Source organism: Gasterosteus aculeatus, chromosome 20, assembly GCF_964276395.1.
Source record: "Gasterosteus aculeatus chromosome 20, fGasAcu3.hap1.1, whole genome shotgun sequence".
In the NCBI taxonomy this organism is placed as follows: Eukaryota; Metazoa; Chordata; class Actinopteri; order Perciformes; family Gasterosteidae; genus Gasterosteus; species Gasterosteus aculeatus.
Window position 1 is genome coordinate 424,423 of NC_135707.1, and position 21,975 is coordinate 446,397.

A 21,975-nucleotide genomic window follows, 5' to 3' on the forward strand; every position below is an offset into this window, starting at 1 on the left:
TGGTTTATGACAGTAAACAGATTGCCCTCTTTGCATTGCCACAAATGTAGTAATGTGATTAACGTCATAGTATTTAATATCTATGACACAGTGATCAATCAACCTTCCCCACAGATCAAAATGACCAACCGGCTTCTGATCATGTTTAGTTATTCTTGTTGATCATTGGCTACTGTGTAAGCACTTTTTTGTTTGATGGAACGTGTGGTGGGAGGCTTTGAATTATGAAAAATATTTATCCAACTAATCTGGTGTCATTTTTTTGAACATAAATCATTAAGTGCTCTTAAGAATCCAATTAACAATATAAGTTAGAATCAGTTTAGAATTAGTTGATCGGTCAAATCCAAAACTCATATTGTGGCACATTGAGTCATTGAGGCCGCTCAAGTCTAGAAGCATCTTTAGCATAACACCCAAAAATCCATTAGAATGCAGGAACTAACATCTAATTAAACAAATGTCCGCCATGTGGACCTTCATGTCCTCACAGAATGTAACCGATGTCGTCCATCTCAGGTCGGCCGTCCCAATCGATGACAAACCACCAGATTACAGAGTACAACGTGGGTTCCAATTCCCTCATATGTGAGCCACATGTAGTACATGTACAACACGCGGCTCTGACGTGTAGTACATGTACAACACGCGGCTCTGACGTGTAGTACATGTCCCTCGGTAAAGAGAATAAAGCAGTAAACTAATTCGGACAGGAGGTGGCGGTAGAAGCAGCAGATAGCAATAACATTAGTAGAAGAAGAAGAAGACGAGGAGGAAGAAGAAGTAGAAGAAGAAGAAGTAGAAATGGCGCGGTGCTGAATGTAAACAAACATGTCGCTCTGTCACCCTGCGCAATCCGAAGAGAAGAAGCTGTAATTTCGGGTATATGAAATAGTGTTTGCAGCACGAAGTTAACTTATCTTAGAGCTAACGCTAGCCCAAAAAGCTAACTTTACTACCGCTAGCTTAAGCACAGCGGTGTAAAGTTAGCCCGAGTTAGCCTTTGTTCAGCTCGACACTTCCGGTTGTCTGTGATGCTGTGGCTGGATTCGAATTGTCCAAAAACGTCCTAACGTCAATTCCTAACCACCGTTCCTTGACCTCTGTGGAAGAGGTCACAGGGTGAAGCAAAGGTGGTTAGGAGAGTTGATGAGGAGTTAGGAAAGGACAAGGCGGTGTTTAGGGATCCACTGAGCTGCGTCCCTGTGATGGACGGAGACGCTTGTTGGTGACGTCAGATGCTTTATGTGTTGTTACAGTGTGAGTCGTGCAGACACACAAACAACCAGGTTCAAAGGGAAACGTTATCAACACAAACGAGTGATGCTAACGGTTAGTCACATGATCTGCGTTTCTACGTCACGATCGTTAATGCACAAGAGCGGACCAATGAAACGTCACTATTTAAATATTGCCGCCGCAAGGAATTGTGGGACGGAATTATCTCCTTTCTTTGGTAAAAGACGCTCCAGTGGTTCCTAAAGGAGCTAAGTAAGGAAGCACTGAAGCTTCTTTCCTTATAGCATTAGAGAGGTCAAATGGCGCCACACTACTTCACTTCCTTTCGCTCAGCGAGGAACCTTCCTGAGAACATTTGAATCCAGCCTGATTCTCAGGAGCTTTGAGCTGTTAGTTGCTCCATTTCCTCAATGACGTTGCACTGTGAAGTGTTTTAGCAGTAACTCTATCTGTACTAGTGTGGTTCTGGTTTCTTCTTCTGTTCTCTAGTTTACATCAACTAAATAAAATCGACCTCTAAATAAAGTAGAATCTTTTCTCTATCAGGGCCAGACTCCCCTCCAAGCAGCTGCTGGTCCACCTGGTCCCCTCTGACGGAGCCGGTCCTGGGGGTGATGGCGGGGCGAGGGGGCGGTCGGGGGCGGAGGATGATGAGCTTCAGCGTGGAGGCTGTCTGCATTAACAGAGGAGAAAGTTTACCTCCGTCGATACAGCAACCTACACCTCTGTTCCCAGTGAGAGAGACACACACACACACACTAACCACCACAGACACCTGTTAATAAGATGACAGAATCATCCTCGTGTGTGTTCAGGTGATGGAGCAGAAGCCCCTCCCCCTGACAGGTGGAGAGGAGGCGGAGTATCTGTTGGCTCTCAAACAGGAGTTCAGAGGAGCGATGAAGACTCTGCCCTTCTTCATCCAGCCAACAGCTGCAAAGAAAGGTCAGAGACACAGACACACACACACAGCAGAACGGTGCTTTTATTGTGACGGTCCTCATCGTGTTTGTTTCCTGTCCAGATGTGGAGCGATACTCCGATAAATATCACAGCGGAGAGCAGACAGACGGAGTGACGGACTGGAGTCCAGGTCAATGATCAATAATCTATATCACTGGTATCAATAATCATGATTGATTGTTGTGTTCATGCTTTTAATATTTCATGTTATGTTAAATATTGTGTTGTTTCAGAATGGAAAAGATTCCCCAAAGAGCTCAGAGTGAAGAAACCTTGTAGAAACGGTAAGTACACAAAGGACTCCGAGTACACAAAGTACACGCAGTAGCCTGTGCTGAGGGCTCTGTGCCCTGCTCTCTGTCTCTCAGGCCTCTCTGCAGTCACACGCTCTGACAAACCCCCGTTGGGGCAGAACAACAACAACAACAAGACAGACAAAGAGGAAGTGCTGCTCAAACTGGAGGTGAGACACTTGGACACCTGCTGTCCTCCAATCACAGAGCAGAGCTCGGCCATCAACCAATCCCATCGTTCTGTGCTATCTGAACCCAACGTGTGTGTTTAGACCCTGCAGAAGAAGGAGGAGCCGAGCTCTGAGGAGGAGGAGGAGGAGGAGAAGAAGAAGAAGCAGGAGGAAGAGGAGGCCGACGGGGAGGAAGAGTACGACGAGGAGGAGTTTGAGGAGGTGAATCATCTCATTATTATACCTCCTATTATATTTCAATGCGAGTGTAACTACTGTATATTAATGTCAATTCAAATAATGAGGCTTGTGGTGCTTCTCCCTACCTGCAGGAGACGGATTACATCATGTCCTACTTCGATAACGGGGAGGAGTTTGGAGGAGACAGTGACGGCGATATGGACGAGGCTGTTTACTGACACACACACACACACACACACACACACACACACACACTATATTTTATCAGCAACTTTTATCTGTTTAACAGCCTCACTTATAGTTTTATAAATAGACGTGATTGAGTGATTGAATGAGTGGATGAATGTTGAGGGAGTGAATCATCAGCATTGACTCGTTATATTCTGAGTTACTGAAACGCTTTTAAAAGTTATCTATGTTGTATTTGTTGAATCCTCGTGAAGTGAAGAGAACATTTAGTTGTAATTTATGTTGTGAAATAAACACACTTAACTTTATTTGTGTTTAAGTGTTTATTTATGCAACAAAACGTAGTGTCTGACTGTCTGTCGACCTGTCTCTCTTTGTATGTCCACCTGTCTCTCTCCCTGTGTGTGTGTGTCAGTCTGTCTTCGGTGTGGAGTCCTCTAAAGTGTCCCTCACTCAGTGAGATCAAACTGTTTTGGTAGCTTCCTGTTGGTGTGCAGTGAAGTCCAGAAATAGTCTCTGCGTGTCTCTGTGTGTCTCTGGTCAGCTGCTAGCCAGCGGGATGAAATCACGTCTCCATGTTTACTTTTTACGAACTCACATTCTGACTCAAGTCAGTTGATTCAATTTACTGGGTCTTTATCTGCTGTAGTGTGATTGGCTGGTGATATGTTCACTGTCACTGGTTAAAAGCAGTACTGGACCACAGCATACCTAACAGCATATGACCTTTGACCTCTCCATAAGCGTTAGATCACTGGTTCTAAAAGTAGGAAGAGTGCTGAACAGTCTTTGACCAATTAGAGTGAAGATTGACTGCAGCCCTAAAATAAACAGTGAGAGGTGAGCGTAGCATTAGCATTAGCAGTTGTAGTAAACAACGGAGTAACATTACTCACTAAAACTAAATCGTCCAAAAGCGCTGCCTTAAAAACGTTTTTCCTGACCAGCAGGGGGCGACTTCTCTGGTCCCATAGACGTCTATGAGAAAAGTACTTCTCTCTTGTTTATTTATTCCCTCAGTAAACGTTGTAAACATGAGTTTATGGTCTCAGTCTCTAGTTTCAAGTCTTCTTCAATACAGCATGATGTTCATTTTGTGAATTATGGTCCATTTAGAGTCAAACAGACCATGAAGCAGGATACGACCGTCAACTCGCATATAAAGAAGACTTCAAGGACCGCCTATTTTCATCTACGTAACATATCAAAAATCAGGAACTTCCTGTCTCAAAGTGATGCAGAAACATGAGTTCATGCGTTTGTCACTTCCAGACTGGACTACTGTAATTCTTTGTTATCAGGCTGCTCTTGTAAATCTCTTAAGCCTCTCCAGTTGATTCAGAATGCTGCAGCACGTGTATTAACGAGAACTAAGAAAAGGGATCATATCACTCCTGTATTAACTTCTCTGCACTGGCTCCCTGTTAAATCAAGAATAGATTTTAAGGTACTTCTCCTCACCTACAAGGCACTTGCTGGTGAGGCGCCGTCGTATCTTCAAGAGCTTGTAACACCTTAATGTCCTACAAGGCTACTGCGCTCCATAGATGCTGGTTAATTGTTGTTCCTATGGTTTTAAAAAGTAGGCTGGGGGCCAGAGCCTTCAGTTATCCAGCTCCTCTTTTGTGGAACCAGGTTCCACTTTCAGTCCGGGGGGCAGATTCGGTCAGCTCTTTTAAAGTAAAACTTAAAACGTTCCTCTTTGATTCTGCCTATAGTTAGGGCTGGCTCAGGTTAGTCCGGACCAGCCCTTAGTTAAGCTGCTATAGGCTTAGACTTCTTAGGACACACCGAGCTCCTCTCTCACGCTCTCGTTCTACCATAATTCACGTTTTATTAATGCACATCACTAATTCAGCTTCTGCTTTCTCCCCTAGCAGGTCTCCGTAGATCGTAGTTCCTTCTGGGCCCTGCTGACGCCTGCTGCTGCCATCATCATCATCATCATCATCATCATTATTTGAGATATTAATCATATTTCTGTACTCATAAACCGACATTACCCTCTCCTAAAGTCTCTGTGCTCTCTCTCCCCACAGGCTTCTGTGGATGGTGGTTCTATCTGATGGTGGTTCTATGTTATGGTGGTTCTATCTGATGGTGGTTGTCCCTGCAGTGGTCTTGTCGTACACCTGCTTACTACTTTTATCCAAAGCGACTTACAATAAGAACATTTCAACCATAAGGACACAAACTCAGAAGAACAAGAAACAAGAAAGTGCAATTTCCTCAAATAAGCCAATTTACAATTTGCTATAGATAGCGTTATAAGTCCAATGTAAGTGCTACAGTTAGTTAGTGTGTTAGTGGAGGTAGAGTCTGAAGAGGTGTGTCTCTAGTCTGAAGATGTGAAGGCTCTCTGTGGTCCTGATGTCTTCAGAGACCTCCTTCCACCATTTAGGAGCAGGACAGCAAAGAGTGGAGATCTAGTCGAGTGTTTTGCTCTCAGTGAGGAGGAACAAGCAGTTTATCACATGCAGAGCGGAGAGTGCGGGTCGGGATGTCGGGTTGGACCAGGTCCTGGATGTAAGCTGGACCCCATCCATTCACAGCCTGGTACCTGAGCACCATGTTTAGAACTGGAAGAGCCACCGGTACCAGTGAGGAGAGCGGAGGAGTGGAGGAGTGAGGGAGAACTTAGGAAGGTTAAAGACCAGCGGAGCTGCTGCATTCTGGATGAGCTGCAGAGGCTGAATGGAGGTAGCAGGAGACCTGCAGGAGAGAGTTACAGTAGTCCAGGAGGGAGACGACAAGAGCCTGAATCAGTACCTTCTGAGTGAGAAGAGGACGTGTCTCCTGATGTTGTAGAGCGAGTATCTACAGGATGGTGTTGTCAGTGATGTTGGAGTCAGGGAGAGTCGGCTGTCGAAGTCACGCCGAGGTTCCTGCAGTCAAAGTGGACGTTAACACGGAGTCTCAAAGTTAACAGTCAGGTCCTGTGAAGGAGAATCTTTCCCCAGAAAGAAGTAGTTCAGTCTGTCGGGGTTGATTTTCAGATGGTGGGCAGATCCACTGAGAGACGTCAGTAAGACAGGCAGAGATCCGAGTGAGGGAAGGAGAGAATTAGTTGGGTGTCATCAGCATCGCTGTGGTAGGTGAAGCCATGCGAGAAGAGGAGGAGACCCAGGACGGAACCCTGAGGAACTCCAGCAGTAAGAGGACAAGGTTCCGACACAGATCCTCGCCAGGTTACCCGGTAAGTGCGTCCGTCGAGGTAGGACGAGAGAAGGGAGAGAGCAGAGCCTGTGACACCAAGTTCCTGAAGGGAGGAGATAAGGATCTGGTGGTTGACTGTGTCAAATGCAGCAGAGAGGTCCAGAAGGACGAGGACAGAGGAGAGAGAGGAGCTCTAGCAGTGTGGAGTTGCTCTGAGACAGCAAGGAGAGCAGTCTCTGTGGAACGGCCTTGAAGCCTGACTGGTGGGGGTCAAGGAGGTTGTTACGGTGGAGATAGGAGGAGAGTTGGTTAAAGATCACACGTTCAAGAGTTCTGGACAAAAAGGGAAGAAGAGAGACCGTCTGTAGTTGTTTTCTTCAATCTTCTACATTGTTCATTCTGTCCTCATGACATCATTGTAGTCGTCCATCAGGAGACGGATCCTCCTCTGACGTTCTCACTGAGGTTTCTTCCCTTTTTTCCCCATGAAAGTTTTTCCTGTGCTGATGTGAAGGTTCCTGGACAGAAGGTATCGCATGTGTACAGACTGTAAAGCGGCTACAAGAAGCTGTATCATTTTGATTATTGTCAGTTTAATACAGAATTTTAAATTAATTCCTGAAGCCTCTGATGTTAAGAGTTTACAGTCTAAAGTTGATTTGAAAGGTTGACATAAAATTAGTTATTTAAAATATTTTGTAACAGAACACAAATGTCTTATTTTAGCATATTATAACCATTGATTATTTCAGTGTCAAAATAGAGATGGTACCACTTTCCTTTCACAGAATTGACACCACTTTGTGGAACAAAAGATACATACAATACATACAGAAAACTGACTAAGACTTGCTTGTCAACCATTTTAATACACCAATACATTTTAATACACCAATACCAAACATCAAAATCAGTCAGTTCTAATTTAAAAAAGTTTGATCGAAGCTTTTATCACAGTTGCGCATTAATGCAACAGGTAATAGGCAGCCTGCTCATCAAACTATGGTAAAGCCTCACGTTGATCACATGATCGAGGATCAATAGTCCTGAATCAGACGCCAGCTTCAGCTCCACAGGTAAAAACACACCTGAGTTTGACCTTTTAACTTTAAAGACAGTATAAATAAACCCAGAGTCTTTGTTCTAAACAGGCAGGAGGTCAAAGGTTATCAGGGTGAGAGTGACCTTTGACCTTTTAGTAACCTTCCAGTCCGTCAACCTCAGTGATCATCATCTTCTCAACTTCTCATCAAACCTGAAAGAAAAGCAAGTTCAAGGGTAGTCAGTTGAACTGAAGTAGAGTGACAGTAGTGTGACAGTAGAGCTACAATAGAGTGACAGTAGAGCTACAGTAGAGTGACAGTACTGTGACAGTAGAGCTACAATAGAGTGACAGTAGAGCTACAATAGAGTGACAGTACTGTGACAGTAGAGCTACAATAGAGTGACAGTAGAGCTACAATAGAGTGACAGTACTGTGACAGTAGAGCTACAATAGAGTGACAGTAGAGCTACAGTAGAGTGACAGTAGAGCTACAATAGAGTGACAGTAGAGCTACAATAGAGTGACAGTACTGTGACAGTAGAGCTACAATAGAGCGACAGTAGAGCTACAGTAGAGTGACAGTAGAGCTACAATAGAGTGACAGTAGAGTTACAGTAGAGTGACAGTACTGTGACAGTAGAGCTACTGTAGAGTGACAGTAGAGTTACAGTAGAGTGACAGTACTGTGACAGTAGAGCTACAATAGAGTGACAGTAGAGCTACAATAGAGTGACAGTACTGTGACAGTAGAGCTACAATAGAGTGACAGTAGAGCTACAATAGAGTGACAGTAGAGCTACAGTAGAGTGACAGTAGAGCTACAATAGAGTGACAGTAGAGCTACAATAGAGTGACAGTAGAGCTACAGTAGAGTGACAGTAGTGTGACAGTAGAGCTACAATAGAGTGACAGTAGAGTGACAGTAGAGTGACAGTAGAGCTACAGTAGAGTGACAGTAGTGTGACAGTAGAGCTACAATAGAGTGACAGTAGAGTGACAGTAGTGTGACAGTAGAGTGACAGTAGAGTGACAGTAGTGTGACAGTAGAGCAAATGATCTTACTGGTGTATGGCGTCTGGGATCTGCAGACTTTCTGTTGGAATGAACCGAGATAATTCTTCTAAACTGCCAATGAACCGGATCTTAGTGCTGAACTTGTCACTGTGGACAGAGACAGACAGTAATGAGAGAGCGACAGGCAGAGAGAGAGCGACAGGCAGAGAGAGAGCGACAGGCTCTTGTTGACATGTTATCATAGATATTGATCATGGGGAGCGTTACAGACCTAATGAAGGGTTTGATCACAGTGAGCAGAGCTTTGATGTACCAGGCAGGATGGACCACCAGCAGCCCCTTCAGGTCCTTCTTCAGCCTGGACACACAGACAGACAGACAGGGATACAGACTTAAATAAAAGCTTGGTTGTCATGGAAACAATGCTCTGATATTAACTTTCCCAGGCATGTGAAGCTGAAGGGTTCCATCGGCTTACCTCCTGTCGATGGAGGCGTAGCACTGATGGAGCCACTTCATGGAGGGCAGCTTGTTCCTGGGAACCATCGCACACAGGCAGACCAACAGGTAGTTCTCCGACACCATCAGGTCTAAGGTCCCCACAATGTACCTACAAAGATACACACAAACACTGTGGGAGCGACATACGGCACTGAGGACATAAAGGCTCGCCGCTGGACGCAGCCCTGGAGACAGATGGACACCTCGTACCTCGTTTAGACCAGCAGCTGCTTTTAGCTGTTGCTAATTAGCCATTTGTCTGCCAGTTAAAGCTAGATAGCTACGTAGCCATTTGTCCATTAACGTTAGCTTCCAAATTAGCTAGCTAGCTAACCCCGCCGTGCCTTAGTGCTGCTCTGGTTACAGTAATTGATCCAAACAATAAGCTGGAGTTACGTTCACTATGCTTTACATTCTTTGCTAGCGGCATTATTACTGTTACCTGAACAGGTTGTCCATGACGTACTCGTAGTTGTCCACTGTGTTCTCCGGCAGGTAGCAGGCGGTGAACAGGACCACAGCGTTCATGTCGTCTCCATAGTAACCTGACAGTCAATGAGACACGAGGGGAGGAGTCAAACTAAAACCTTCCCAGTAATGACTGTGGACAGATTTCAGGTGTGTAACCTCTGACCTCCGTGCGACAGGACCTGTAGGTACGGCTCCAGGACGCTCATGTTGACGTGGAATTCGTGTCCTGAGACGGAAAACCTCCGCCAGCGGCATCCCCTGGTGTCCGTCTGGTCCAGGTCCATCAGGTCCTCGGACTGGTCCAAAGGACTCCTTGACTTGGCCCCTTTTGCCGCCATCTGCGGGAGGTCATCTGTTCAGAGGGAGAGGGCTTAGAGGTCAGAGTTCAATGAGAGGTCAGAGCTGAGAAAGAGAGAGGTCAAAGGTTGTATAGGTGGGTCGGACGGAGGTCAAAGTAGAGGTCAGTGAGAGGTTGTCTGTCTCACCCTCCCACTCCAGCTCATTATTGAAGTCGGGCAGCGTCCCCGTCTCGCTGCCTGAGGGCGTCTCCAGGGCCTCCAGGTTGATGTCGAAGGACGGCGTCTCCTCGGGCGTCGCCGACAGCGCGGCGGCAGAGAACCCGTCGCTGCTCGGGTCGTGAGAGTCTCTGCGGCTCAGAGTGAGGCTGAGCGATGGGGCCACCAGGCGCTTCTTAGCCACACTCCCAATGGTTCCCAATAGGACAAGGCTGGTGGGCGGGGCTACGGGCAGTTGAGGGGGCGGGGCGAAGGATGAGAAGAGCTATCTGACTTTTGAATATTTCCTTTGCAGCTTCTTATTTCCCGTTTATTCCTTGTCGTTCAAATCTAGAACAGTGCTTTAAGGTACCTGGTTGCTGCTCGTCTCCTGACGGACTCTCTGCCTCCTCCGGACAATCCTCTGGGAGAGGCCTGAAGCCGAGACGCCGGTGGTTTTAAAGGGTTATTCCACACATTTTACACACACACACATTACATTGTTTTTACAGTACATGTCATTACATGTGCATTTCAACCATAAGGATACAAACTCAGAAGAACAAGAAAGTGCAAATTCATCAAAACATCCGTTTCCTGGTCCGTCCTCATTCCGTGAAAACTGTCGCAAATAAAAAAGGAAGAAAAAGTTAAAGACTTTTAAAAAAATTGAATGAAAAATTAAGACATTTGAGAAGCGAAGCGAAAGCAAGAGACAGGAGAGAAAAATTAGGAACAAATGGCGCTTTCCACAAGGAGGAAAGTAGAGAATTTAATCCTGCTCCTAAATGGTGGAAGGAGGTCTCTGAAGACATCAGGACCACAGAGAGCCTTCACATCTTCAGACTAAAGACACACCTCTTCAGACTCTACCTCCACTAACACACTAACTAACTGCAGCACTTACATTGGACTTATAATGGTTCTGTTATACAGTCGCTTATTTGATGAAATCGCACTTTGTTTATTGTTCTTTTGAGTTTGTGTCCTTATTGTTGAAATGCTTTTATTATAAGTCGCTTTGGATAAAAGTGTCAGCTAAATGACATGTGATGTCATGTGATGTAATAGCAGAGTATTTGAACAATTTTTCTTATTTTCTTACTTTTATTTATTTAATGAGAGAATATTCTTGACATTTGCAGTCTTACAGACTGTATCTGTTCAGTTAGTAGTTTTTGAATCGTGTATTGATTACATGCAGATGTTTATACAACTCGATCCCTCTATTTAATCACACTAAATACACATTGTGATCTTCCAAACCTTCTAGACATGTTCTCTCACTGGACCTCTTTACGTTTTAGTTTCATACCCCTGTCGTAGAACATCCCGGAGCGGGGGGAAGTTAACAAGTGAATGATTGATTGCTGGAGAAACCGTTTAACCTTCCAGCTCCAAAAGCTGAGACAAGAAGTCTCTTCTAACAGTGCTGTTCGTACGAGGTGGAGGTCCGACCTGGGGAAGCCGTCGTCCTGCCACTCCTCCCTCAGCTCCATGTCCTGGATGTCGGGGAGGCCCGAGGCCCCTACGGGAGCCCTGGAGGGACAAAACCAACATCAGCACACACCTCCTGGCCAGTGATCCCCCCTGTGGGGTTAATGACCTTAACTGGCCAGCAGAGGCCAGAGGAACCCACAGGTGAGACCAGAGCCGCGTCACGCTCCAACTTTCAAGGTTCAGGTCTTTGCTCAGGAGGTGAAATGCAAACTAATGAAACTATTCTAATAACTCATAATAAAAAGTACGTTCCAAGTGGAAGAAAGGAAAGTCTTAAAGTGGTTCTCCCTCTGAAAGCAGACTGTTCATGTTCCGTAAGCTTCTTCCTGGATGGGTCTCACCTGTCCCCAGGTAATGCTCTTCGGATCGGATGCGACTGAACAAACCTGCCGCTCTGGTTCATATTGTTCACGCAGACACACCTGAGCAGGTGAGGAGAGGCGGAGCTGTAATGTTCCTGTGTTTGTTGTTTCTGAAGCAGAGGGCAGTTTCCTCTGACACACATCCGCCCTCCAGGTAACCAGGTGTGTGTGTGAGGTCACAGGTTAAGGGCAGCAGGTGTGCAGCAGAGGGTGGGAGGTCCTTCCAGGTGTGTGTGTGCGTGGGGGGGTTGTGTTCTCTGTTCTTACCAGTCCGGGTGGTTCAAGAACTTCAATAGGTATTCTTTAAGGAGATCTCATGGTTCTTGAAAGGGTTCTGGAGTTCTTGAAGAGAATCCCGAGGTGCTTGAAGTTGTCCCACTGTAGGTGGAAGGTATTCAGGGTTCTTACGTGGTTCCTATTTTGTTCTTGACGGGAACCATTTTGACAGAAGGTGGTGATTCTATAAGCCACGTTAGCGTTGAGCTAACGTTAGCCAGCGCTATCTGTTTATAAGCTACTTTCATTTGGAGATAAACTGTTAACTATGCAGCTGACACGGATCAGATGGTTCACAGAGGGACCTGAACGCCTCATTGAGGCTCCTGGAGGAGGAGGAGATAAGCCCTCCTCCTCTTTCCAGATGTGTGTTCCTGGTCTGTCCACGGCGGACTGGTCTCTGCTGGTTCCTCTTGTTTGAATGAACTTCATTGGACAAAAGCGTGTCCAGATGTTAACGTTTAAAATGAATCAGATCAATAAAATCTGTTCAGCTTCACACGGAACATCTGCTCAGGTCGTCGTGGAAACAGCAGCTTCCTGGCAGGACTGGGCCAGATCACTGAGGAGGGGGCTTAGATGCAGGACCAGAAGACACCTGAGCAGTTACGGCACACAGGAAGTCAACGGACACCACTTCCTGCTGCACGAAAATGATGGCAAACAGCAAACGCACCACAGCGTCACATTCACTGACAGTCTGGAGAGACAAGCGCCACAAAACTAAAATAAAAACACAACACTGACTAAATCTAAGCTTCACACACACACACACTGTACCTGTCCGTGTGGGCGCTGGGGGGGTCCATGATGTCACAGTGATGTCACGGCGTGTTCTGACCAGCATGTGTGAGCGTCTGGATGTCTACGTGTGTCTCTCTCGCTCGCTCTCACACACTCAATGTGTCTCCACCCCCCCGAACAGGTTTGGCTGCATTACACAGCAGAGCCGGCGTCTGATTGGTCGACACTCACCTTCTCCGTGCCGACAGGTGAGGGAGCAGGTCAGCTTCACTCCGACTTCCTCCATATCAACCAATTGGCTGCTGAGGCACAACCAGGGTGTCCTCAGGGTCCTACTGGGTGCCTCCACCTTAAGGTTTACCTTCAAACAACTATGGACACAAATATGAGCCGTGTTGTACACAAAGCAGCAGATGTGGGTCCTGCTGACGGGTTGAGGACCTTCCACGTCCAGCTCTCTCAGTAACTACCCGTCTCCTGGAGGAGCTGGACCCTCTGTGCCAAGTGGCCTCATGCTCCCAGTAGTGATGATGACTAAAGCCAACACGGGTAGAGAACCAGTCAATGACATCGAGAGGGAGAAACTTGAATTGTCCTCCACGTGTCCAATGGGGTCGTCTCATTGTTGCCCCACTAGTGCAGCTGAAACGGATTAAGAGCCCCCCCCCTCTGCTACTTACTGACCACATCAATATCAGAGTATTACATCACATGTACAATGAGTGCATTCAACCACGAGGACACAAACTCAGAACAGTAACAATAGTTACGAGCCGTAATAAGTACAATGTAAGTGCTACAGTGTGTTTAGTGTTCACAGATGAATTCATCCCCTGATCAAAGATGGATGCTTTCATCTCTTTGAGCAGTGGGTGTGAATATAGAGTCGGACGCTTTGAGCGTCGATCCGCCTTCGAGGAACCGAGACGACGTCAATCATCTCGTGACGTTGGGACATTTGATGGACTTAGTTGAGCCACGTACGAGGAACAGGGCCCAGGTAACCGGAGGGATTCACACCTGTCACTCAGGTGGACGACTTTGCATCCATACAAACAATAACGTGCAGAAGAATCTTTTTATTTGCTTTGATTTTTTAATATTTTTTTGTTCTAAGTTTGATGTAAAAGTCACTCTGACTGCAGATTTCACAAAGATTGTCACGTGATCAATACTGTCATGGAATAACTAATGTACTCACTTTGGGAATTAAACAACAAAAACACTGTTATCATTTCAGCTGCTCTTATCTGAACTTCAATCAATAAATTGCTACATTACAAAGAATCTGATACTATTTGAACCATCATTGTTATACGAATTCTTCAGACGGTCATTTGACTTTATGCTCAATATAAATGATAATACAAATGACAAATGACAGCTGTAAATCTCGTGCTCCGTGTGCACGTAGCCACGCGTTGAAAACACAGTTCACGCAAACACTGAAATAAGCATGTGACATTTTATTTTGAAGGGACAAAAGTTAGTCCAGAGGATTGTCTTTGAATAAAATCCCGTGTTTGAGTAATACAAAAAGTGACTTGAATCTAAGATAGAAATGTTTTTTGGTGTCGGTGATACCGTCGTCATGAGACTGACGACTGACAGGCCTGAGGTCAGAGGTCAGTTCCCTCTTCTTTCGGCCATCTTGCTGAACTTCTCCTCCAGGTCCAGAGCGCTGATGTGCGGCAGTCCGTTGTCCAGGGGACAGCCCTCCGCCAGACTGTTCATGGGGGTGGGGGGGAAGCACGAGTCCTCGTCCTCGTCCTCCACATCTCCCAGGCAACCGTCTCCCAGGCAACCGCCTCCCTCTCGCTCCTTGAGGAAGTCCTTAACGATGGGGAGTAGCTTCTTACGGGACGCTATAGAGTTTCCTTTAAACAGACGCAGTCAGTTATTTCACAATAAAAGCATGAAATGTTTAAATGTGTGAGGTCACAGAAACACAAACAAGCGGCGTCTGAAAGTCGCCAGGCTGCCGATGGTTTTAAATGCACATAAGACGCAGGAACAAAGCGCTCTTAGTGACGACGTTAACTCCCCCCATACGGCCCCTGAGCCGGACCCTCACCTGAGCCCCCCGGGTCCATGTTCTGTTCTTATGGATCAATGCAGCAACTCACATTGTAACAAACACACAACGAGCAGCTCGTCTGTACTTCTGAGTGAAGTTATGAAGTCAGTGACGTTACAGAATAAATACACAGAGAGTGAAGTGGTTTGTGGTGTGATGATGAAGTGACTTTACGTTTCCTTGTGTTTTATGCATCAAGCTGAAGGAGAACCATGTGTGTGGTGACATCAAGCTGCTGTAGTGTGGACAGATTCTGTAATATCTTAGTTAAAATATCTCGTATCCTCTGCAAGAAAAAAGAAAAAGTCAATAAGTTAATAAATGGGTTGTGGTTTTATTGAGGAATCTCCTCTGAATTAAGTTTGCAATATTACTTTGAGCTGAGAGTAATTATAAATTAGTATTATACATTAAGTAATATACATTAACCGATTTAATTTGAATTTCAAATAAACCGGCAAATGTTCTTCTCTCAGCCTGAAATGTCTGATGCTCCGGAGGAGAAGCGTATCTAAATTAAATGAAATATAAGGAAGATGATCTTCCTTATCTCTAATTTATACGTTTTGGGGGATTTGAGGCTTTTATTGTTAAGCTCAGCAGGTTGCTAGGTAACGGGAGCAGCGGAGCAGGAAGTCCCCCATAGGACAGACCGTCCCCTTTCAGAGAGCGCTCGTTCAGCCTATGAGGACCAGCCGAGGGCTACGAAGGCAGCTTCCTGTCCATCCCGGGGGAGGAGCTTACCCTGCTGATAGGCAGCTTCCTGTCCGTCCCGGGGGAGGAGCTTACCCTGCTGATAGGCAGCTTCCTGTCCGTCCCGGGGGAGGAGCTTACCCTGCTGATAGGCAGCTTCCTGTCCGTCCCGGGGGAGGAGCTTACCCTGCTGATAGGCAGCTTCCTGTCCGTCCCGGGGGAGGAGCTTACCCTGCTGATAGGCAGCTTCCTGTCCGTCCCGGGGGAGGAGCTTACCCTGCTGATAGGCAGCTTCCTGTCCGTCCCGGGGGAGGAGCTTACCCTGCTGATAGGCAGCTTCCTGTCTGTCCCGGGGGAGGAGCTTACCCTGCTGATAGGCAGCTTCCTGTCTGTCCCGGGGGAGGAGCTTACCCTGCTGATAGGCAGCTTCCTGTCTGTCCCGGGGGAGGAGCTTACCCTGCTGATAAGCAGCTTCCTGTCTGTCCCGGGGGAGGAGCTTACCCTGCTGATAGGCAGCTTCCGGTCTGTCCCGGGGGAGGAGCTTACCCTGCTGATAGGCAGCTTCCTGTCTGTCCCGGGGGTGGAGCTTACCCTGCTGATAGGCAGCTTCCTGTCTGTCCCGGGGGAGGAGCTTACCCTGCTGATAGGCTGCAACGCGCGGATGAGGGTTGGTGATCGGAGAGAGGTTGAGGGCGGGGTCACGTGCCTGTTCCAGGTAGTGGCTCACCTGGGGGGGGGGGGGGGTACCTGAGTTGTCATGGATACCCAAACATAGCTACCTAGTAGTAGCAGAATAATGAAAAGTACTTTGCGTGTGTATCCAGGGTAGCTTTGCTAGTCGTGTACTTGTACTTGTGTACCTACAGTAGTATAGTCAGTTGATACTTGTGTACCTGTTGTCTGCAGGCGGCGCTGTGGCTGAACACAGCGAGCTCTCTGATTGGCTCTCTGCTCTCGCTGAAGGAGATGGTCATCAGCAGCAGAAGGTCGAATCCAAACTTCATGCAGAAACCCGAGAGCTCCGCCTCTAGCCCCGCCCTCTGCAGGAAGTCCTGACACACACACAGCGTGATGTAGTGTAGAGCAGTGGTCCCCAACCACCGGGCCGCAGACCGGTACCGGTCCGTGGGCCGTTTGGTACCGGGACGCACCGCAGAAAGAATATATATTTTTTTTCTTTTTCTGAAAAATGTTTTATTTTGAAAATTGACCGGATTTTCTCCTAATTATGTGCCCTCGTCCCTCTGACAGATTCCCCACTGTGTATCCCAGTACAGTGTGTATCCCAGCACAGTGTGTATCCCAGTACAGTGTGTATCACAGCACAGTGTGTATCCCAGCACAGTGTGTATCCCAGCACAGTGTGTATCCCAGCACAGTGTGTATCCCAGCACAGTGTGTATCCCAGCACAGTGTGTATCCCAGCACAGTGTGTATCCCAGCACAGTGTGTATCCCAGCACAGTGTGTATCCCAGTACAGTGTGTATCCCAGTACAGTGTGTATCCCAGCACAGTGTGTATCCCAGTACACTGTGTATCCCAGTACAGTGTGTATCCCAGCACAGTGTGTATCCCAGTACACTGTGTATCCCAGTACAGTGTGTATCCCAGTACAGTGTGTAGTATAAACTCACCTCTAGTGGGACGTACAGAACAGAGACGGCGACATTCAAACTTCCTGAAACAGCTTTCAAGTCCTTCAGCAACATCTGCTCAGTGTTCAGCCCTGAAGACAGAATACTACGTCACCGCCAAGAAATACTACGTTGACACCACAGGATACTCCAGTAAATTCTCCCAAATGCCTTCTGTCCTTCCTGCAGTTGAGGTACTTGCACACAGTTCTGACCTGAGACGTTGAACTTGGCCTCGTTCAGCGTCTGGAAGAAGTCGTCTCTCGGCGGCAGAGACGGAAAACGAGATTCCAACGCCGCCGCGATGTGCTCGTCTTTGGGGGTGACTTTACCTGCTGAGGGCGCCATGTTCACGCAGTCTAACACCACCGCAGCTACACACAAGGAGACAAACACACAACGACCCCATGAGCACGCAGCGAGCAGCGGTTCAGTTGTTGAGGACTAGAAAAGCGCATCGAGTACATTTGTCCTCATACGATTCATACGTGTCGATCAGCCTCGTTTTTATCTTCTTATTCTGAAAGAGTTGAGATGATTATTCTCACTGGGCGATGATGCATGACGCCTCCTGCCAGCAGACACGTCTAAAGAAGTCTGAGTGAATCGGATTCAAAATGAGCCGTTTGCCACAGTTATTTGATTCAGTTCATTTTATATTCCACAAGATCACAAATGTGCCTCATGTGTCTCTACAGTGTGAACACATGGGACGTCTGTGCAGAAACACTCACATCGACAGGAAAAACTCCCCAAACAATGAGAGAGTGTTTGATGGGGAGAATAAAGGGAAGAAACCTTTAGAGACACAGGACGGTCCTCCAGGGACGGACAGAATGAACAACGTCAAATATGAATAATACGTTAAATTCATCCGACAGAAATGATTCAATGAACATGTTATCTGCTCATGTGTTCATGATCATCTCCTGCTCTTCCTTCAAGTTTATTCACCGTCATACTGTTAAAAATCCTGGTTTCTGTGATCGACTCTTCCGCCTTCTGACGTGAGACGATTATCCTGATGATTGACATCTGGTTCAAACTAACGAGACGTTTGAGCGCCGATCCGCCTTCGAGGAACCGAGACAGTCTGATGTCAATCATCTCGGTAACCTGAGCTGGGTAACGGGACATTTGATGGACTTAGTTGAACCACGTACGAGGCAGTGTTCATTTTGGCAGCTATTTTTGATTTAGCCTCAGTCTTTAGATGAAAATGCATATTAGTTTTAGTCACATTTAGTCATTTTAATCCTCCTTAGTTTTAGTCCCATTTAATATCCACATTAAACTCCTTTTCTTCCCTTCTCAGGCCCACGGACCCGTGTTCTGTCTACAGCCGCATAATAGTCCAGCTTGCAGTACTTGGTTGTCCCTCCTATAGGACAGGCCTACAGGTGTCCCTCCTATAGGACAGGTGTCCCTCCTATAGGACAGGCCTATAGGTGTCCCTCCTAGGACAGGTCTATAGGTGTCCCTCCTAGGACAGGTCTATAGGTGTCCCTCCTAGGACAGGCCTATAGGTGTCCCTCCTAGGACAGGCCTATAGGTGTCCCTCATAGGACAGGTCTATAGATGTCCCTCATAGGACAGGTCTATAGATGTCCCTCCTAGGACAGGTCTATAGATGTCCCTCCTAGGACAGGTCTATAGGTGTCCCTCATAGGACAGGTCTATAGATGTCCCTCCTAGGACAGGTCTGTAGCAGGTCGGCAGACTTTCTGACTCGGGGCCACAGTGGGTTGTAAAATGTGACGGAGGAAGAACAAATGGTTGAAGTGTTTGTGTGAGCGAATATAAATGACATGTGAATAATTACATGAAAGGATTTAGATTTTAACAAATAGCAAAGCATTTATTTGCAAGTCAATTTAACAAATTGTCAAAGGTGTAACAACTTCATGAGGACCAGGGACGTAAACGCAACACTGTTGTCTTTGTCTGTTTACTTGCGATGCTTTTGACACTTCATGGTCCTTTATTGTTTCCACTGTCCCAACTAAAGAGACCTTAACGTCCTACAATCTGCAAGACATTATTGGCGCCTCTACGTTGCTTAGTAACGAGCGTACGGTGGCCGAGACGGTTTAACGTCTTCTCACGATGTGGCGCGTGAACTACGGTAGAAACGCGTGAGGCTTCAGAACCTGCAATGAGTTTATTACGTTAGACGCGTTTGTGACGGAGCGTCTCATCCAGCGAGGAAACGCTGCCTGCCGTCGCCAGAGAACAGAGCAGAAAGGTCCGACGGTCTTTAAACGCGTCTTCATGTTTCTGTGAAGCAGCGCGGCTTCAGCCTGCTAACAGGCAGCTAACAGGCAGCTAACAGTCAGCTAACAGGCAGCTAACAGCCTGCTAACAGGCAGCTAACAGGCAGCTAACAGGCAGCTAACAGGCAGCTAACCCGAGACAGCTGAGCTAAACTAACGAAGCCACGTTCAAACCCGCCGCAGAGTGAAACAGTCGTCTCGGTCCGTAGTCGGTGCACAAGAAGCACCGCTGCAGCGCTGCGAGCGTCCTGGGTTCGTGGATGACGTCATCATGACGCGTTAACATCCGCCGTACTTTGTCTGTCTGTTGTCTGTCAGCTGCGGGCGGATTTAGGGGGAAAAACTATCGTGACTTTGTCAACCACCAACATGTTCGTCTTGTTAACGAAAGTTAGAATAGATTTAGTCATAGTTTTTATTTTTTAAGATCGTTTTCGTCACGTCTTAGTCATGAAAAAAAGGTTCGTTAACGAACATTTTTCGTCAACGAAATGAACACTGGTACGAGGAACGGGACCAGGTGCTGTTAGGAAGTGTTGGGGCCGGTTGAGGCGTTTACCGTAGAGCAGTTGGGCCACCTGCTGGTCCAGGACCTCCGGGGCCTTCTGCAGGATACGCTCCGTTACCAAGGTCGCACAGGAGCCCACCACCTCCACGGTAACAGGGCAGGAGGGGGAGGACGCTCTCTCCTGCAGGTGATGGTCAATCACCTCCACCACCGCCCCCTCCAGGTCGCTGTCTGACCTGCATGACAACACAAAAACACCGCTGTGTGTTTACTGTTCGATGTCATCAATCCTTTAAAGAAGGGTGATGTATTTGGCTAACGGGTGTGTGATTACTTTCAGGTAGGACGGTCAAAGTTAATGCCTTAATTCAATAAAATGTTTTAACGCAGCGATGTTTCTTCTGGTGTGCGTTGACCCCTGAAGCACGGCGTGCTGCAGTCAGTTCGATGCAGAGACGAGACGTAGCTGAAGATGGAGACGCTTTTTGCATTGGAAGTAAAACAATTCCTCCACGCGTGCGTAACGGACCACTTTAGGACTGATGAGCTAAGCTAGCTGCTAGGCTAAGCTAGCTGCTAGGCTACATCCATCTCAACATCTACCTGCAGAGGACCACCTGTGTGTCCTAAAAGACAGTGGTTTGAAAACGTCCTGCTCAACGTGGGACATTGTTGGGACTTCAAACACGTCAAACGATGGAGACCTGAGAGCAAAGTGCACGAGGACGATGTTCCACCTCAAAGACGATCACATGGGACAGTTTGGGTTTGAAATACAACACAAGTGTGTCTAAAATACACGCTTTCTAAAGTGATTACTTGTTCAATTATACGATGTAGCCTTTAGAAGAAAAACTAACTTTTAATCACGATTAATCAATTTCAAAATGTGAGATTAATCAGTAGTGTTTTTAATCTATTGACTGGGATGATGATGATGATTACCTGGGCAGGACGTTGTGGTCGACCAGCGTCAGCCGCAGGCGGCCCCCACGGTGCAGGTCCCGCAGGTCCAGCTGGTCCCTGAACAGCAGCAGCTCGGGGTCCAGCGCGACCTGTCGCAGCAGGTAGACGCTGTCCGAGCGCAGCGGCAGCTCCGACTGACGGATGTTCAGCATCGGGACCACGAGCGTTTCTGAGCAACCGGTCTGCTACAAACAGAGACACTCAGTAGACCACCTCAGCGGACACACACACCTGCAGCGATGGGTTGGAGGCTCACCTTGGACAGGAAGTAGGCGTAGGTCAGAGCACACACCATGGAGTCCACGTCGCAGGCTTCATTACCCAGAACCACGTGGAACCCTGAACCGGCCTGATCCAGATTCACCTGGACCACATGATGTTACTTAAAGAGGAAATAACTGCAGCAGGAATCACAGTCGCTGAGATCAACACCTTAAGGTTCAATAGCTTTATTTAGTTTATACACAATACAAAAAATATATATTTTGTTTAGCTTTAAGCCTCAACAATGACAAACTCTAGAGTACGTTTTTTATTTGAATGTGCCACCAACCGGAAGTTTACTTTGAAAGGGACCACTGACGGAAGTCAGTGTTACTGCTGCAAACCTGACATCTTAGGTTCATTCTTCAATAAATGACTTGTTATCGGTCTGTTTAGCTAACGGTAGCTAACGCTAACTGAACAATAACAACATCAGTATTTTTGTGCTAGTGTTTTTGCGTGTCTGTGTGTTTGCGTGTGTGTGCGTGTGCGCGCCTGCGCGTGAATATGCGTCCGTTTGCGCGCATGCGTGTATGCGTGAATGTGTGTGTGTGTGTGTGTGGGTGTGTTACCTTCACGGCCCCGGAGCAGCTCGAAAGAAAGTCCTCCATCTTCTGCTAGCCGCTAGCTGCTAACGCTGCTAACCGTTAGCCGCTAGCTAATCCCACTGTAACGGACCAGGTACACGGTGACACTACGTCACGGAGCGCGCGCTGGGTCGGTCTCACGCACGCTGCTGTTAACGTGAGCGCGTGACTGTTAAGATGACGGCGGGTAGCGGGCGGATGGGTAAAAGGTCAAGAGGCGTTCAGGGAGCAAGTTGAAACGTCGAAGAAATGAACCTCACTGCTTGTTACTCGGTAGAGGAAAATAGAACCGTTCCTCAAGTTAATTAACTCATGAGTCAAGTCAAATTCCTTGTATGTCTGACATATTTTGGT

General features: G+C 47.1%; 3 protein-coding genes and 1 long non-coding RNA gene across 9 annotated transcripts; 2 read left to right on the forward strand and 2 right to left on the reverse strand.

Moving 5' to 3' along the window:
- Window positions 1–608: 608 nt before the first annotated feature.
- Window positions 609–3,363, forward strand: polr3glb (RNA polymerase III subunit GL b). Its single transcript, XM_040166268.2, has 8 exons — window positions 609–882; window positions 1,786–1,973; window positions 2,055–2,184; window positions 2,264–2,332; window positions 2,436–2,486; window positions 2,571–2,665; window positions 2,768–2,887; window positions 2,998–3,363. The coding sequence occupies exons 2-8, from the start codon at window positions 1,854–1,856 to the stop codon at window positions 3,082–3,084; spliced, it is 672 nt and encodes a 223-aa protein (XP_040022202.1). The 5' UTR covers window positions 609–882; window positions 1,786–1,853; the 3' UTR covers window positions 3,085–3,363.
- A 3,697-nt stretch (window positions 3,364–7,060) lies between these two features.
- Window positions 7,061–12,853, reverse strand: bnipl (BCL2 interacting protein like). Of its 3 annotated transcripts, XM_078094241.1 has the most exons (11): window positions 12,655–12,769; window positions 11,578–12,574; window positions 11,195–11,275; window positions 10,110–10,171; window positions 9,728–9,982; window positions 9,406–9,594; window positions 9,214–9,316; window positions 8,749–8,880; window positions 8,542–8,628; window positions 8,319–8,417; window positions 7,061–7,466 (listed from the first exon to the last, which is right to left on the reverse strand). In XM_078094241.1, the coding sequence occupies exons 2-11, from the start codon at window positions 11,739–11,741 to the stop codon at window positions 7,442–7,444; spliced, it is 1,197 nt and encodes a 398-aa protein (XP_077950367.1). In that variant the 5' UTR covers window positions 11,742–12,574; window positions 12,655–12,769; the 3' UTR covers window positions 7,061–7,441. The 3 variants fall into 3 exon arrangements, with proteins under 3 accessions (XP_077950367.1, XP_040020380.1, XP_077950368.1); XM_040164446.2 differs by lacking the exon at window positions 11,578–12,574 and having other exon boundaries at window positions 12,655–12,853; XM_078094242.1 differs by lacking the exons at window positions 11,195–11,275; window positions 11,578–12,574.
- LOC120810142 (uncharacterized) lies at window positions 11,238–13,990 on the forward strand. The gene is made up of 2 exons (XR_005710200.2): window positions 11,238–11,377; window positions 12,800–13,990. It is a non-coding gene; the product is annotated as an uncharacterized LOC120810142 (long non-coding RNA).
- On the reverse strand, window positions 13,695–21,897 carry prune (prune exopolyphosphatase). Of its 4 annotated transcripts, none has more exons than XM_040164442.2 (9): window positions 21,607–21,897; window positions 21,027–21,134; window positions 20,750–20,952; window positions 19,856–20,040; window positions 17,239–17,397; window positions 17,024–17,115; window positions 16,282–16,440; window positions 16,025–16,115; window positions 13,695–14,495 (listed from the first exon to the last, which is right to left on the reverse strand). In XM_040164442.2, the coding sequence occupies exons 1-9, from the start codon at window positions 21,643–21,645 to the stop codon at window positions 14,245–14,247; spliced, it is 1,287 nt and encodes a 428-aa protein (XP_040020376.2). In that variant the 5' UTR covers window positions 21,646–21,897; the 3' UTR covers window positions 13,695–14,244. The 4 variants fall into 4 exon arrangements, with proteins under 4 accessions (XP_040020376.2, XP_040020375.2, XP_077950366.1 ...); XM_040164441.2 differs by having other exon boundaries at window positions 20,750–20,955; window positions 21,607–21,846; XM_078094240.1 differs by having other exon boundaries at window positions 21,027–21,152; window positions 21,607–21,760.
- Window positions 21,898–21,975: the final 78 nt, after the last annotated feature.

What these genes read in the sequence shown, in the direction of transcription:
- polr3glb (XM_040166268.2), top strand. Translation starts at nt 1,854, where the DNA reads ATGGCGGGGCGAGGGGGCGGTCGGGGGCGGAGGATGATGAGCTTCAGC. An exon ending in AAGTGCTGCTCAAACTGGAG is followed by an intron (nt 2,666 to 2,767) that starts GTGAGACACTTG and finishes GTGTGTGTTTAG; the next exon opens with ACCCTGCAGAAGAAGGAGGA. An exon ending in ACGAGGAGGAGTTTGAGGAG is followed by an intron (nt 2,888 to 2,997) that starts GTGAATCATCTC and finishes CCCTACCTGCAG; the next exon opens with GAGACGGATTACATCATGTC.
- bnipl (XM_078094241.1), bottom strand. Translation starts at nt 11,741, where the DNA reads ATGTGTGTCAGAGGAAACTGCCCTCTGCTTCAGAAACAACAAACACAG. An exon ending in CAGGACGACGGCTTCCCCAG is followed by an intron (nt 10,172 to 11,194) that starts GTCGGACCTCCA and finishes TCTCGGCTTCAG; the next exon opens with GCCTCTCCCAGAGGATTGTC. An exon ending in TACGCCTCCATCGACAGGAG is followed by an intron (nt 8,629 to 8,748) that starts GTAAGCCGATGG and finishes CTGTGTGTCCAG; the next exon opens with GCTGAAGAAGGACCTGAAGG.
- prune (XM_040164441.2), bottom strand. Translation starts at nt 21,645, where the DNA reads ATGGAGGACTTTCTTTCGAGCTGCTCCGGGGCCGTGAAG. An exon ending in ACGCCTACTTCCTGTCCAAG is followed by an intron (nt 20,956 to 21,026) that starts GTGAGCCTCCAA and finishes CTCTGTTTGTAG; the next exon opens with CAGACCGGTTGCTCAGAAAC. An exon ending in CGTTGCAGCCTATCAGCAGG is followed by an intron (nt 14,496 to 16,024) that starts GTAAGCTCCTCC and finishes GTCTGTTTAAAG; the next exon opens with GAAACTCTATAGCGTCCCGT.